The 14,580-nt window shown below is 38.2% G+C and overlaps 1 protein-coding gene and 1 long non-coding RNA gene across 8 annotated transcripts in view; one reads left to right on the top strand and one right to left on the bottom strand.

The window, feature by feature from the left end:
• Positions 1–7,920, bottom strand: part of ODF2L (outer dense fiber of sperm tails 2 like) — a 38,160-nt gene extending 30,240 nt beyond the window's left edge. For 2 of the 7 annotated variants that reach the window (XM_047872007.1, XM_047872008.1), the window contains exons 1-2: positions 7,712–7,909; positions 1,874–2,036 (exon numbers count right to left, since the gene is read on the bottom strand). In XM_047872007.1, the coding sequence (XP_047727963.1) occupies positions 1,874–1,986 (113 nt within the window). In that variant the 5' untranslated portion in view covers positions 1,987–2,036; positions 7,712–7,909. Of the gene's footprint in view, positions 1–1,873; positions 2,037–7,711 lie in introns of all 7 variants that reach the window. The other 5 variants (XM_047872010.1, XM_047872011.1, XM_047872009.1 and 2 more) reach the window with 5 other exon arrangements.
• Positions 7,921–8,001: 81 nt separating this feature from the next.
• On the top strand, positions 8,002–13,605 carry LOC125173136 (uncharacterized). Its single transcript, XR_007154935.1, has 4 exons — positions 8,002–8,406; positions 10,247–10,461; positions 11,995–12,083; positions 12,652–13,605. It is a non-coding gene; the product is annotated as an uncharacterized LOC125173136 (long non-coding RNA).
• Positions 13,606–14,580: the final 975 nt, after the last annotated feature.

The raw sequence follows: 14,580 nt of genomic DNA, 5'->3' as shown, positions 1-14,580 counted from the left end.
CTGGGGCGCCTGGGTGGCGCAGTCGGTTAAGCGTCCGACTTCAGCCAGGTCACGATCTGGCGGTCCGTGAGTTCGAGCCCCGCGTAGGGCTCTGGGCTGATGGCTCAGAGCCTGGAGCCTGTTTCCGACTCTGTGTCTCCCTCTCTCTCTGCCCCTCCCCCATTCATGCTCTGTCTCTCTCTGTCCCCAAAATAAATAAACGTTGAAAAAAAAAAAATTAAAAAAAAAAAAAGATGCTTCTAAGAAATGCCATATGACCAATACTCTCAATAGCAAGGAAAACTCTGAGTCAAAAAGTGACTCAGAAGAGTTGGATTTTGAGTATAAAAAAAAAATTTTAAGAATACCATACATTTCGGGGCGCCTGGGTGGCGCAGTCGGTTAAGCGTCCGACTTCAGCCAGGTCACGATCTCGCGGTCCGTGAGTTCGAGCCCCGCGTCAGGCTCTGGGCTGATGGCTCGGAGCCTGGAGCCTGTTTCCGATTCTGTGTCTCCCTCTCTCTCTGCCCCTCCCCCGTTCATGCTCTGTCTCTCTCTGTCCCAAAAATAAATAAACGTTGAAAAAAAAAAATTAAAAAAAAAAAAGAATACCATACATTTCATTTTTATATAAGCACAGAGTTACTTGAAGTAAAAAAAAAAAATCTAAGTTTGAAGGAGTTTTTTCAAGATCTATAAATAAAATTCCATGTGATAAGAAAACATTGTGTCTTTCTTTAATATGCAGCTTTTTTGTTTCTTTACAAAACATAACACAATGGCTCATCAACAACTGAGGCATCTTAGAGGCTACATCAGAAAGCAGATTGCGTTCTTAAGCACTGGGCCTAAGAGGTTAGTTATAAATGACAATTGTCCATTATTAAAACCCATGGGCAGGGGCGCCTGGGTGGCGCAGTTGGTTAAGCGTCCGACTTCAGCCAGGTCACGATCTCGTGGTCCGTGAGTTCGAGCCCCGCGTCGGGCTCTGGGCTGATGGCTCAGAGCCTGGAGCCTGTTTCCAACTCTGTGTCTCCCTCTCTCTCTGCCCCTCCCCCGTTCATGCTCTGTCTCTCTCTGCCCCAAAAATAAATAAACGTTGAAAAAAAAATTAAAAAAAAAAAAAAACCCATGGGCAGAAGAAAGTCAAGAATGGTTATATATGACCAAATATCATCGTCATTTAAAACAAGCTAAACTAGAGGCTGGATTATATTAGCAATAGTCACAATAATGGTGTTTTAAGACTGTCATTTTGGTGAGCAATGAATCATACAAATAACAAGTATATTCCCTGCTCTAAAGAAGATAGCAAAATATGACAGGTATTTGTTATATGGCAATGTTCCAAATGACAGTGAATTGATACTCATCAACTACATTTCCAATGTTCCACAGTATTTATACTTTCATTTACCTTAGCTATAATAATTCTCAATAGGTAAGGTTTTCATTTTCATTCATTAAGATTCCAAAAAACCAGCCAAATTCTGCCAAATGAGTACATTTGTGACGAGGTTAATTAAATACATGAATTGCTAGATTTGAAGAAGATACTCTTGGAAGAACGCTGTATTTGATTCAAATAATTTACCCTACAGACAAAACATGAAACCCTGAAATCAGAAAATTAGATATCCCCTGCTAGCATGGAGAATACCAGCTGAGGGGCACCTGGGTGGCTCAGTCAGTTATGCGTCCGACTTTGGCTCAGGTCATTATCTGGCGGTCCGTGAGTTCACGCCCCACGTTGGGCTCTGTGCTGACAGCTCAGGGCCTGGAGCCTGCTTCCAATTCTGTGTCTCCCTCTCTCTCTCTGCCCCTCCCCTGCTTGCGCTCTGTCTCTCTCAAAAATAAACAAACCTTAAAAAAATTAAAAAGAAAAAAAAAATACCAGCTGAGATGACTTTCACTGGCAGGCTGCAATAAACGTTCATTCTCTGGGGTACTTTTAAAATGAGGACACAGTTTTTCTGAATGACTTCCATCAATTGCAGATTTCTCCATAAATTTGGTAAATGGATTTATAAGTGGCGTCCACAACAACTTCTCATAAGCTGAAAGTTATGAAATATTTTAGTCATTAAACATCATTTCAGTAGACTCTTTTTTCTGTCATTACCCTGTAAAATAAAAATCCTAAACAAGTATAAAGAGTAATATTTCACAGACAAAATAGAAATTATAACTGCTACTCATTGTGATACTAATTCAAAAAGTATCAAAATTCCATTGCACAACCATTCAACAATTGCCAGTCCCCACACACATTTTCCAAAAGGCCTGTTATTTTCTACATAACAAGAATGTAGAAATTTTTATTAATCTATTTCTTGAGTATTATAATATTTTAATTCAGTCAAACTAGAAAACAAATATAAAAACTATGGTTAACTCTGGTCCTCAGTTTCATTGTATCTACCCAATAGGAAATGTAGGTCATTTATGCCTAGAATAGCAGAAATTTAATATACTTTTAAAGTATTTGGCAACAATAGACACAAGGAAGATTAAGTTATTCTTTTGAAAGTAGATCTTTCAAAATTAAATTTATTCCTATCTCCCAGCTCAATCTAGGATATTCTTTAGTGATAATAGATGACAATACTTCTAAGTTTTACTAAACAACTGTTTTCACTCAAACTTAGAGATGTCATTTTAAGTTTATTTATTTATTTAAGTTTATTTATTTATTTTGAGAGAGAGAGAGAACAAGTGGAGGAGGGGCAGGGAGAAAGAGAGGGAGAGACACAATCCCAAGTAGGCTCTGTGCTGTCAGTGCAGAGCCCAATATGGGGCTCAATCTCATAAACCCTCAGATCATAACCTGAGCCAAAATCAAGAGTTGGACCCTTAACCAACTGACCCACCCAAGCACCCCAGATGTCATATTTTTAAATATGAATACTCATGAATATCTTCAGAACTGTTCCATTTTAAGTAATGTTAGTGCTTTAGCAATCATTAAAGCTGTGTTTTCATAACTCCATTATATGATCATGTGTCTCCCTGACTTCATCTGTCTCCCTGATCATGTGTCTCCCTGACTTCATCTGTCTCCCTGATCATGTGACTCCCTGACTTAAATCAAATGTTATATTTAAGATTTTGTGCATGTTTTCAGAAATATGTTACCTCTTTGTAATTTATTTTTATAAATCGGCATTATACAATACATATGTTCAAGAAATTTCAATACTTTGGGTAGATGTGAAGAAATTATAGGTTGAAAATTACTCATAATAAAAAAAAAAGAAAATTACTCATAATATTTCCAAATTACAGACACTTCTAAAGTGTTTGTAAAAATGTATCTACTTTTGTCTGAAGTTTCTATTTATCACCGAGACAAATATTTAGGATATAGGCCAATGAAAAGCATGCTCGTATTTTTGAAATACCAGCAACTCATGTACGAGTAGAACTGCTAACTAACTTCCCGATAGTCCCAGATGATCTACTTAAATGCTGCGAACATGAAACATCTGTTAGTAGGCATAATGATATTGTGAGCTATCTGAAGTCTAGAAGAATTTAAAAATATAAGATACACAAAATCAAATGAAAAGCCAAACCTAACAGTGAAGAAGACTATGATCTGGATAAGGCACTGCAATCAGTAGTACTATCATGTACTGAGTTGTTTGGTTCCAATAGCTACCCCACTCACAGAGGAACTGGTCTTTACCTTTTAGCCATTCGCTTGTTTAGAATTTGTCTCTCTGCACATTGGCATCTCAAGAAAGAATACTTTATTCATATTTGAATCCTCAGCACCTACAAGCCTTATAACAGCAAAGCAATAATTGAAGGAGAGAAGACTCAAGGTTTAGAGCAGTTAATGTGATGAATCAAGACAGTTGCTTTTTAGTTATTCACCTCACTGATCCATCTTTTTAGGGATCATTAAAAGAAAAATGTTTCCTATATTTGGAATAAAAGTTCAAAAATTAATGTAAGAGGATTAGGGGTCTTCAATTTGTAGACATATTTTAAAAGATTCAGTTTGGCATCAGTATTTTAAAAGTAAGTTCTCACTTGGCTTTGTGGGTTATTGGTAGCTACTTACACAATTTTTCTAAAGTTTTATCATAAGATGAAATCATACAACATTTTTCTGCTTCACCTATTAAAAAAAAGTAACCATGTCTTACCTTAAAGAATAAACAAAGTTAACACATTGTAAAAAAGAGATTTTAGAATGACTTTTAGCCCAACATTCAAAAAAAATGTTACCTTCATTACTGATTCTTCAAAACATAAAGAACTGTGTAAGTCTCAGACATTTCCATAGAAATGATCAACAATGATATTCTTACAACGTAGAAGTATTTTCTAGGATAAAAATTGTTCAAAGGTTCCAAGGCATTCCGCTATTTTTGTGTTGTGACAGTATTATCATAACCAAAACCATATGAGTGCCGAAAAACAATGTAATAATTTTCTTTAGCATAGAAAGTCCCACCTTTATAAAAGTGCTATCATTTTAGTGGACCAAACGTATTCTTGTATGGAAAAGCAGATGTTTCACAAGAAAACGCTTTCAATTATGTGAAATGTACTGCCAAATGACAAATACATTATACTTCTGTACAACTTGGTGGTGAGACAAAGACATACTCTGCACACATATTTAATAATCAAAGCCCCAAAGATTACCAATTTAAATATATTTTAATGTTTAAAGAATTGAATTTCCTATACAAGGATGAATTTACCAGCCCCCTCTCAAAAGGGCATGTACTTAAAGCTTTTTCCAGGTGTGGTCATGGTTTATGCTGACCCAGCTACACTCACTAAACTATGTTCCATTTTGGCCAACAACCAGCATTTGAGGAATGGCTGTTCAGGGACTGTAATGCTGGCCACGGTCAGAGAAAAGAAAGATCCCAGTTCATGACCTTCCTTAGCATCTAGATTGCTCTAAGTAAGCAAACCAGCTGCAGACAAGTATGTATTTAAAACTATCTCTCTGGAGAAAAGCGTAAGAATCTCACAGATTTGAATTTGTTTTGCCAAACATTAATTCTTGGAAAACCAGCTCCCATTGGCCTCAAACAAAAGCACACAGCTCCTATTGAAAAATTCACTGAAATAGTCAGAAAAGAACACAAAGTAGATATAGGAATGCTGCTCGTTTTTCTCACTATATCTACACACTAGTCAAAGTTCACTAGAGAAGAAATTGTAGAGTCCGCAGAACAAATATGAGTGCGGCAAAAAGGAAGAGAAAAGGCATTCTAGGTAGAAGGTGAAGTACAAGCAAGAGGAAGGAATCATGAGGGGACATGATTTGTAAGCACAAGTGACAAAGGATGAGACTGGACACACTGACAGTGGTCACTGTATGCCAAGCTCAAGAGCTTGAATTTTTTCCTAAGCGTTAAGACAGACATGAAATCATTTTAAGCAGGGTAATAACAGACCAGAAGTACCTCTTTAAAAGGTAAACCCAGTGGTATTTTGGAGAATGGACCACGTATATGGAGGGGGAGAAACGTAGAAGCAATGAAACTGGTTACTAGGGTCTCAGAGAAATGAAATTCCAACATTCATTTCCTAGAAAAAATTTTGAAGAAATCAAAAGTTGTTTCCACTGGTGATAAGAACATGAGAAACAATGAAGGAATTAGAATTAGAATAGCAAGAGATCAGTACAGACCAAATATAACACCTCATTTACCCACAACCATCTGGATTGTTCCACATATCCGTTCCAGAAAATGACAGCTTATCCCTTTAAATACCACAATTAACCTACTATTTAAAGAAAATCTTCTGGAAGTATTACTTCTTTTTCAAACAGAGTACAAGTAGCCTAAATGCAAGTTAACCACTCCTTAATGACTCAGAGGCAGCATATTAAAATGAAAGAATACTGGGCCAGACTCACCCGTTCTTAGTCTTGGGAGACACCTGACATGGACACCTCTTAGCCACAGTGAGCATTAGTTTTCTCTTCTACAAAATGAGAATAACCTTTGCCAGCCAAAGCTGTGGGGAAGTTTGAACAGATGAAGTAACACTTACAGGTGGGGGTTTTGTTTGTTTGAATGTTTTTTTAAATGTAGGGTCCCTTTGGCTCACTATTGTGGCTGCTTTTCCCACCAGGTCTTCTTTTTAAATTTTTTTCATCTTGGGGAGCCTGGGTGGCTTAGTCGGTTAAACGTCCGACTTCAGCTCAGGTCATGATCTCACAGTTCGTGGGCTCGAGCCCCACATCGGGCTCTGTTCTGACAGCTCGGAGCCTGGAGCCTGTTTCAGATTCTGTGTCTCCCTCTCTCTCTCTGCCCCTACCCTGTTCATGCTCTATCTCTGTCTCAAAAATAAAAAATAAACAGTAAAAAAAAATTTTTTTTAAATAAATTTTTTTCATCTTAAAAAAAATCATCCTGAGTCAATCACCATTCCTTAAATCACTTGTAGGCCTGAGTTATCTGTATAAAACCAACTTTTCAAAACAGAATCATTACAACTCTTCAAGGTAGTCATAATTTGAGTACTACTAAACCAGATCCCAAGGGGGAACAATGGACTTGCAAAAGAACTGAGCCCAGGGGGTAGATGTTATATCAACCTCATTGTTGTGCTCAGTTCCTTGGGTCTCATTCATTTGTACAATATAAACAAAGCCATTTGTACAATATAAACAAAGCATATGAGAATACCTTTGGGGTTTTGGTGATACAAAAAGTATATTATTTATACACATAAACTGTGAAAGTAGAAGAAAAAGAGAAGCAGAAAATGGTCCCTAGCTGTTAAAGAATTACAAACATGAACATGACATGCTTATTGTAAGCGTAAGGAAATCAAACTAATTTTAAGACAGGTTTTCTGCGATTTGTTCCTTTAACTAAGTGGTGTTTAAAAGTACTCCAAGAACCTCATTCATTCCAAAACACCTGAAGCCTTACTATGAGTGATAGGGAAACTTTGTCTCCGAAATAGACTTTATCCCAAATACCAGCCCCACTGTGGCTATGGTTTTCTCAATCAACAGCAAGCACTCCTTACTGACTATACTCAAAACCTGGCATTGGTTTAATCTCCTTTATTACAACCACTCCAAAGTGATTATTATTACCCTCATTTTCCAGATAAGGAAACTGAACCTAGGAACGTTAAGTGGTCGGTCCCCAAGGCCACACATTTTAAGAGGTTTCCTAAGGAGTCTGGAAACCTAGAAGGAACCTGGAGGACTTAATTTCCGAGGCTTCCTGGAGTATTCTTCACTTAGGTGCCCCAGGGCCTACTACAGTCTGGTATATTATATAGTGGTCGCTTAAAAGCCAGCCAAAAGAGTAAGAGAGCCGGCCGGGTATGGGCTTAGTTCTGGATAAAACCATCGACTAAAACTTGCCCCTCTGTCCCAAGGATCACACCCTCCCTAGGAGTACGAGCCTCGCTGCCTTTTTCCCAGCCCAGGCAGTCAAGCCTGGGGCAAGTGGCAGGTATGGGCAGAAAGGAGCTGAGTCTAGCGAGAGACTTTCACTTCCGGGACCCACCACAGCCCCGGCCACCAGAATCCAGAAAAGGTGCCCGGGGTAACCACAAAAAAGCGGTCCAAGCCCAAGCTTCCCCCTCCCCAAAGCGTGCCTACGCCCCCACCCCTGCGTCAGCACGCCCCCGTGACGTCAGCCCGCCGCCGCTCCGCCATGGAAGGAAGGGGTCCGAAGGAGCTGGCAAGATGAAGCTCAGGGAACGTTAGTGGAAATCACGGCCAGCGTACCTGTGCTCTCCAGCCCTGGGTCGGCTAGGAGAGAGCGGGACGCAGGGGGAAGTGCAGTAGGTGAAAGCTAGAAAAGAAGTCAAAGGACGCGAGGTGGCAAGTAGGCGAATTCCTAGAACCGCTTGCGTGGAAGAGTGCCCATCCAGGTGCAACTGGACGAAAACGGAGCTAGTAACCATCAAGTAGCTTCTCTGGCAACGGCTGCCCCGCCCCTTCCGCCGAGCCGCAGCCGGCGCAGCCAATTGGCTGGGCTCGGGAAAGCAAGCTCCGGCGTCTGTTGCTATTGGTGGGAGTGAGGGAGGGGGGCTGGGGAGAGGCGCTTTGTCATTCAGTTGCTGCCCTGGGTCAGATTTTCCCGCTCGCCGCCCAAACCCTTTGTTTTACGAAGAGGCAGCACTTGTGTGTAGTTACCAAAAATCTTAACTGAGTTCAACCTAGAAAGGGAAAAAGGCCGACTGGTTCCGAATTTTTCTGACACTCGGCCTGGAAGTGCTCTGCTTTTGCTTTTTAAAGAGATTTGAAGAAGCCAAAGCAACCGCGACTATAAGAAACTTAGTTTTAAATTAAATATATGGTACTGCCGTTTAGCTGAAATCCTTCCCCAGGGCTCTTTTATTCTCCTGTTAAATGTGGGAGCCAGACCGTGATCTCCAAGGCGCCTTTCAGATCTCCGATCTCTGACCTACAGCCAACTGGTATGATTTATAAACTCCTGAAGAAGCAAGGCGAGATTTAAATTGAAAAGTAAAAACTCTCCACCTCAACTTAATGCTCATGTTAAGAATTACACACCATCATATGAAGTACACAAATAGAGAACTATCAACTGAGCAATTTAACCATGACAAGGCATACCTCGTTATTGGTTTTACTGAAGAATCTTTTCCATTGATGATTACAGCAAAGCTTTTTTTCCCCCAGTGCTGAACGTCCAGCAAAAAGTTAATGATAGTTAAAAGTTCATAACTGTTCCATATGTGCAAATGCTAAAAAGCACTGAGGACTGGATCCATCTCTTACTGATGGGTCATGATCTCTGTCAAGTCATCTACTCTAGTCTGGGCCAGTTTCCCATTCTTTAAAAAAAAGGAGGTAGTTGGACATGTGGAATTGGGGCAAAGAACGTAATTTTGAGGGTCTTTCCAGCACTTACCTAGGATTCTAGCTAACCTTGCTAGCCTGTCATAATAAGAAAAATAATTGTACACAGAAGTTAGACTTCTTTTATTAAAAATACTTATTTTAGGGGCACCTGGGTGGCGCAGTCGGTTAAGCTTCTGACTTCAGCCAGGTCACGATCTCGAGGTCTGGGAGTTCGAGCCCCGCGTCAGGCTCTGGGCTGATGGCTCAGAGCCTGGAGCCTGTTTCCGATTCTGTGTCTCCCTCTCTCTCTGCCCCTCCCCCGTTCATGCTCTGTCTCTCTCTGTCCCAAAAAAAATAAATAAACGTTGAAAAACAAAATACTTATTTTAATTAAATTGCATTGGTATTAGACGTGACCACCTTTATTAGCCATTCAAAGGGAGAAACATTCACAAAAATCTCAAGATGATTACATTAGACTCAAATTGACTATTTTAACCAAACTGTCCAGGTAAATATGGTATCCTTCATCCTCTAATCTGTTCTAATCTAAGTTTGAAATCTGTCAGATAGTGAATTTTGGGGTAGAAAGATCCCTTATTTTATATAATTTAAATGGAAAAAAAATTTCATTCCAGCGCAACCTAAACTGCCAATCAATTTCCCCAAATATCATTAAATACCGACTACCTATGAAATAATCCATCAAGGATTTCTTCATAATTTAAAGTAGAGGCCAGCATACTTTCTCTGTAAAAGGCCACATAGTAAATATTTTAGGTTTTGTGAATTATACAGTCTCTGTCATACTTTACTCTGCCAATGATGCATAAAAGATGTCATTGGGGATATATAAATACATGGTTTCTCTGTGTTGCAGTAAAACTTTATTTACAAAAATAGATACCAGGATAGATTTGGCCCAAAGGACATTGTGTTCAGACCTCTAATATAAAGCATTTAAAACATCAAGTATGTCATAAACATTAAACTCATTAGTGTGTGCAGGATGCAACTATGCAATATTGGAGAAGTAATTTTGTTTTCCTTCCTCTTGGGAAGAAATATATAACGTAAAAATAGCAAACAGTGAAATATTAAAGACACTTGATAAATACAAATAAAACTTAGCAAAATAAAAAAGCCATTTAAAAACAGTTTGGTTGTGTAATAAATTATTTTCATAGGGTTTATCCTCCACTCTGAATCGCATTCTTTCCAACATGTTTTGGTTTTCTTTTGCTATTTTAATGAACTTAGTGGTTTAAAATAACCACCATGTGGCAACAGCTGGTGTCTCTCATCCAGTTGCAACCAGACTGCTGCTGAGGCTGGAATATCCAAGATTATTTATGTTTGGTGACTTGGTGGGTTCAATTGGGAGGCTAAGGCCTCTTGTACTGTATCCCTGTGGCTCTGCATGTGGCCAACTTGAGCTTTTATTCATGGCAGGTGCATCCCAAGAGTGAGTGTCCTAGGCAACAAAGGAAGAAGCTGCAGATCTAAGGCCACACAAGTTACACAGAACCACTTCTGCTGCAGTTTTCTATCTAAAATATATCAGAGAACCAGCCAAAATACAAGGGAAAGAGTAAAAGATTCTGCCTCTTTTAGGACAGTGTCAAAGTCACATCAATGGAAAGAATTTACTACACACGGCATCTAAGGTATGTGCTATTTCCTGATCATCAAGTTCTATCAGCACAGTATCCTAAATGTAGTAGACTAAAGTGATACCCACAAGTTGATGAAATGATCATGGTCCCTGCACACTAAAGTAGGACAGAGAACTAGAGAACTAACATAGCCCTTATGTAAGGCAATAAATTCTCTGACATTCTCTCACTTCCAGATAAAACCAAACAACTTCCTCTGTTCTGTGCATATTAGGATGAGTAAAAGACATTTGCCAGAGTGATACCTGTATGCTAGGTATTAGAAATTGTGTTTATTCCGGGCACCTAGGTGGCTCGGTCAGTTAAGCGTCCAATTTGGCTTAGGTGATGATCTATGGTTCATGAGTTCAAGGCCCGGGTCAAGCTCTGTGCTGACAGCTCAGAGCCTGGAGCCTGCTCCCCATTCTGTGTCTCACTTTCTCTCTCTGCCCCTCCCCTGTTCTCTCTCTCTCTCTCTCTCTCTCTCTCTTAAAAATAAATATTGGGGCACCTGGGTGGCTCAGTCAGTTAAGCATCCAACTTCAGTTCAGGTCATGATCTTACAGTTTGTGGGTTCGAGCCCCATGACCAGTTCTGTGCTGACAGCTCCAAACCTGGAGCCTGCTTCGGACTCTGTGTCTCCCTCTCTCTCTGCTTCTCTCTCTCTCTCTCTCTCTCTCTCTCTCTCTCTCTCTCTCTCAAAAATAAACATTAGAAAAAGAATTTAAAAAAATAAAAAATAAACATTAAAAAATAAAAAAATAAAAAAGAAGTTGTGGTTAGTCACCTGATAAAAAGACTGCATATAGATCCACATTTTAGATGACCCATTCGTCTTCTACCCAGACTGAATAGAAGGTTAAATGGGAATGTGGTGAGAATCACCACTCAAGCATCTTTAAAGTCTTTGATGGTGGCAATAATCACTAGAATTCCCCTAGAAATATGGTATGGATTTTGGTTTACTTTCTTGGTAGAAAAGGGCCATTTGAGGGCCTACTAATTCGCCTTCTGATTATAATAGCCATGAATGAAGAAGCAACGCCAAGATGTTGTAAATATGAAGTTCAGGTCTCTTTTCATCAGATCTAGCAATTTTTCATTTCAAGTATAGGGACACCATAATCAATCACCCACTGCTAAAGATCCCTCCTAGTCTAACAACTATGGTTACTGTTCTGGCCCTGCTTCCTATAATGGTAACCATAGCTATCTCATCCCTGATGGTTAAGTGCTGCCACTTGGCGTCTGCCACTTTGAGAGCCTGTTATTTCCCTTAGGGAATTAGGGATCCTATTTAATTGCAGCATCTCCTAACTTCATCCCTGGGCTCAGAGGACAGCAATATTTTCTCTCCCTCACAATATATTCTCAATGCATTAGTGAAGAGAAGGTCTTCCAGGCCTTTTTAGGACACAATTGGCGATAGGTGACTGGGTCACACATGATAAATCCATTCCAATCATTCTATCTCCTTAAGTCTTCTAACTCAATCTTCTAAAATATACCATGAGATTTCTAGCATCTCAACTGAATTTAATGCAGGCCACCATTGGACCCACGTTTCAACCAACCAAGCAAACCTTTAACCACTCCCAGATGCTTAGGCAAGCATGATGAATCCATGGTCTTTGGTAAGTATATCCACACTGATAATTTCGATCTCTTCAAAAATTAAATTCCTTCATCACTAGTCTAACACTCTCAAGATTCATTATCATATTCCATAGGTTTCTGCCAATCTAAATAAGCAAAATCTTGCACATTTTTTTTTTCTATGAAAGACTTCTCCCAGGTCAGACTTTTTACTCGTGCCCTGGAATATATTGAGATCTAACTCTGTAGATCTATAGATCTAATAATACTGGCATCTAGTAGGTAGAGGTCAGGGATGCTGCTAAACATTCTACAATGCACAGAACAGCCCCTACAACAAAAACTTATTCAGTCCAAATGTTAACAGTGCTAACATTAATCAATCCTGCCCCCACATAGAGGCCACTAGCAACTTATGGCTACTGAACATTTAAAATGTGAGTAGTCTTGAGACATGTTTATAAGTGCAAAACATGATTTTGCATATGAAAAAAGAATAAAATATCTTCATTTTTATAATAATCATTTGTTGAAATGATAATATTTTGGGTATGTTGACTTAAATAAGATATATTATTAAAATTTAAATTTTGTTCTTTTTTACAGCTTTTAAGTTTGCTACTAAAAAATTAAAAATTATGTATATGGCTCACATTGTATTTCTACTGGATGGTACTGGTCTAGAGATATAAAGAAGTGATAGCAGTGAATTATGGGGAGAATCAGGTACTCTTCACAAGGTTAATTCCTCAGATGAAGTAATTTCTGAATTTTCAAAGAAGACAAGACCAGCTTTATAAGATAGAGAAGGAAGACTTCTTCAGACAGCAAAGAGCTCTTTAGGGTCTATCAAGATGATAGAATTATCTAAGTACACTCTAACAGGTTATTACAATTCTCAAGATCCAACTTCTCAATCAATGTCTTAATTTTTTACCTAAAAGACCTAGTGAGTCTGTTTATTCAACTTACCTTGGAGTTCAGTCTTTGACAGCATTAATAATTGATTTGGATGTGTCATCCTAGCAACCCATAGAGATATATTTCTAAGGAAATCATAGAAGCTCTCTGGACCTCTGAGCTTGTAACATTTTTAAGCATCTTAGTGCATTATAAACAGCAAAACCACCCCTCAATCTTTGTATTCTTCATTTCTGCCATTCCCATGAAAGACTTCCATCAGTAACTACTTAATTCCTGAAGCCTACAGGCCACTTTTAAATTCATGTTTAATTTAAATTCAATAAAGTGTGCAGATATTAAGTGTTCAGAATATGAGTTTTGACAATTATACACACCCATGAAGCCACTACCTAAAACAAAATCTAGAACATTTACATGAACCCAGTAAGTTTATTTGCATTTCTTTCCAGTCCATTAACCAAAACTACCTTCACCCCCATCACACATGCATACTCTAAGACAACCACTTTCTAACTTCTGCAATTAGATGTTAATTTGCTCATTCTTGATTTTCATATACATGCAATCATACAATACATATTCCTTTGCATCTGTCTCCTTTCACTCAATACATATGTTTTTTTAGATTCATTTATGTTGTTGCCTATTTTGGTAGTTTGTTCCTTTTTATTACGAAGTAGTAGTATTCAGTTATTTGAATATATCACAATTTGTTTATCAACTCTGTTGACAGGTATTTAGTTATTTGCAGTTTGGGATTATCATGAATAAGGCTGCTATGGATATTCTTATGAAAGGTAGTTTATGAATATACACTTTCATTTTCTTATCTAGGAGTAGAATTGCTGGGTCATGGGATATATACACATGTAACTTTACAAAAAAATGCTATATCTATCTCAAAAATCATTGTACCAGCAGTGTTTGAGGGGTTCAGATGCTTTAATCCTTGCCAACATTTATTATAGCCACTTTTTTTGGTTAATTTTAGCTGTTCTAGTAGGTGTGAAGTGACATTCATTATAGATTATTTGCATTTCTCTGATAACTAATGATGTTGAGCACCATTTTAATAGTTATGAACCATATGTATATGTTTTATGAAGTGTTATTTTCCCCAATTTTTTATTGGGTTGTCCTTTTATTATTGATTTGTAGGTGTTCTTTATGTTTTCTGAAAAAAATCTTTCGTGAAATATATATAATGAATATTTTCTCCCACTTTGTACCCTGACTATTCATTTTCTTAATGATACCTTTAAGTGAGCAAAAATTTTAAATTTTGATACAATCTAATATATCAACACTTTTCCTTTTATATTTTTGTGCTTTACAACTCTATATTTGTGAATATATTATATTTTTTCTAGACCTTTTATGATTCTAAGCTTTTATATTTAAATGTATGATCCATTCTGCATCACTTTTTTATAAGGAATGAAGCAGGTGTCAAGGTTTACTTGATTTTATACAGTTGTTCTACCATGATTTATTTGAAAGGCTTTCTCTTCCACATTGAATTAACTTCTTGCTTTTCCTGAAAATGATTAGACCATTCATGTGTGGGTCTACTGGACCTTCCATCCTATCCATCCAGTAATGGATAATCAA

This window comes from Prionailurus viverrinus, chromosome C1, assembly GCF_022837055.1.
Source record: "Prionailurus viverrinus isolate Anna chromosome C1, UM_Priviv_1.0, whole genome shotgun sequence".
Taxonomy (NCBI): Eukaryota; Metazoa; Chordata; class Mammalia; order Carnivora; family Felidae; genus Prionailurus; species Prionailurus viverrinus.
The sequence above is the reverse complement of the archived record's forward strand: the minus strand, read 5'-3'. Positions and strand labels throughout refer to the sequence as shown.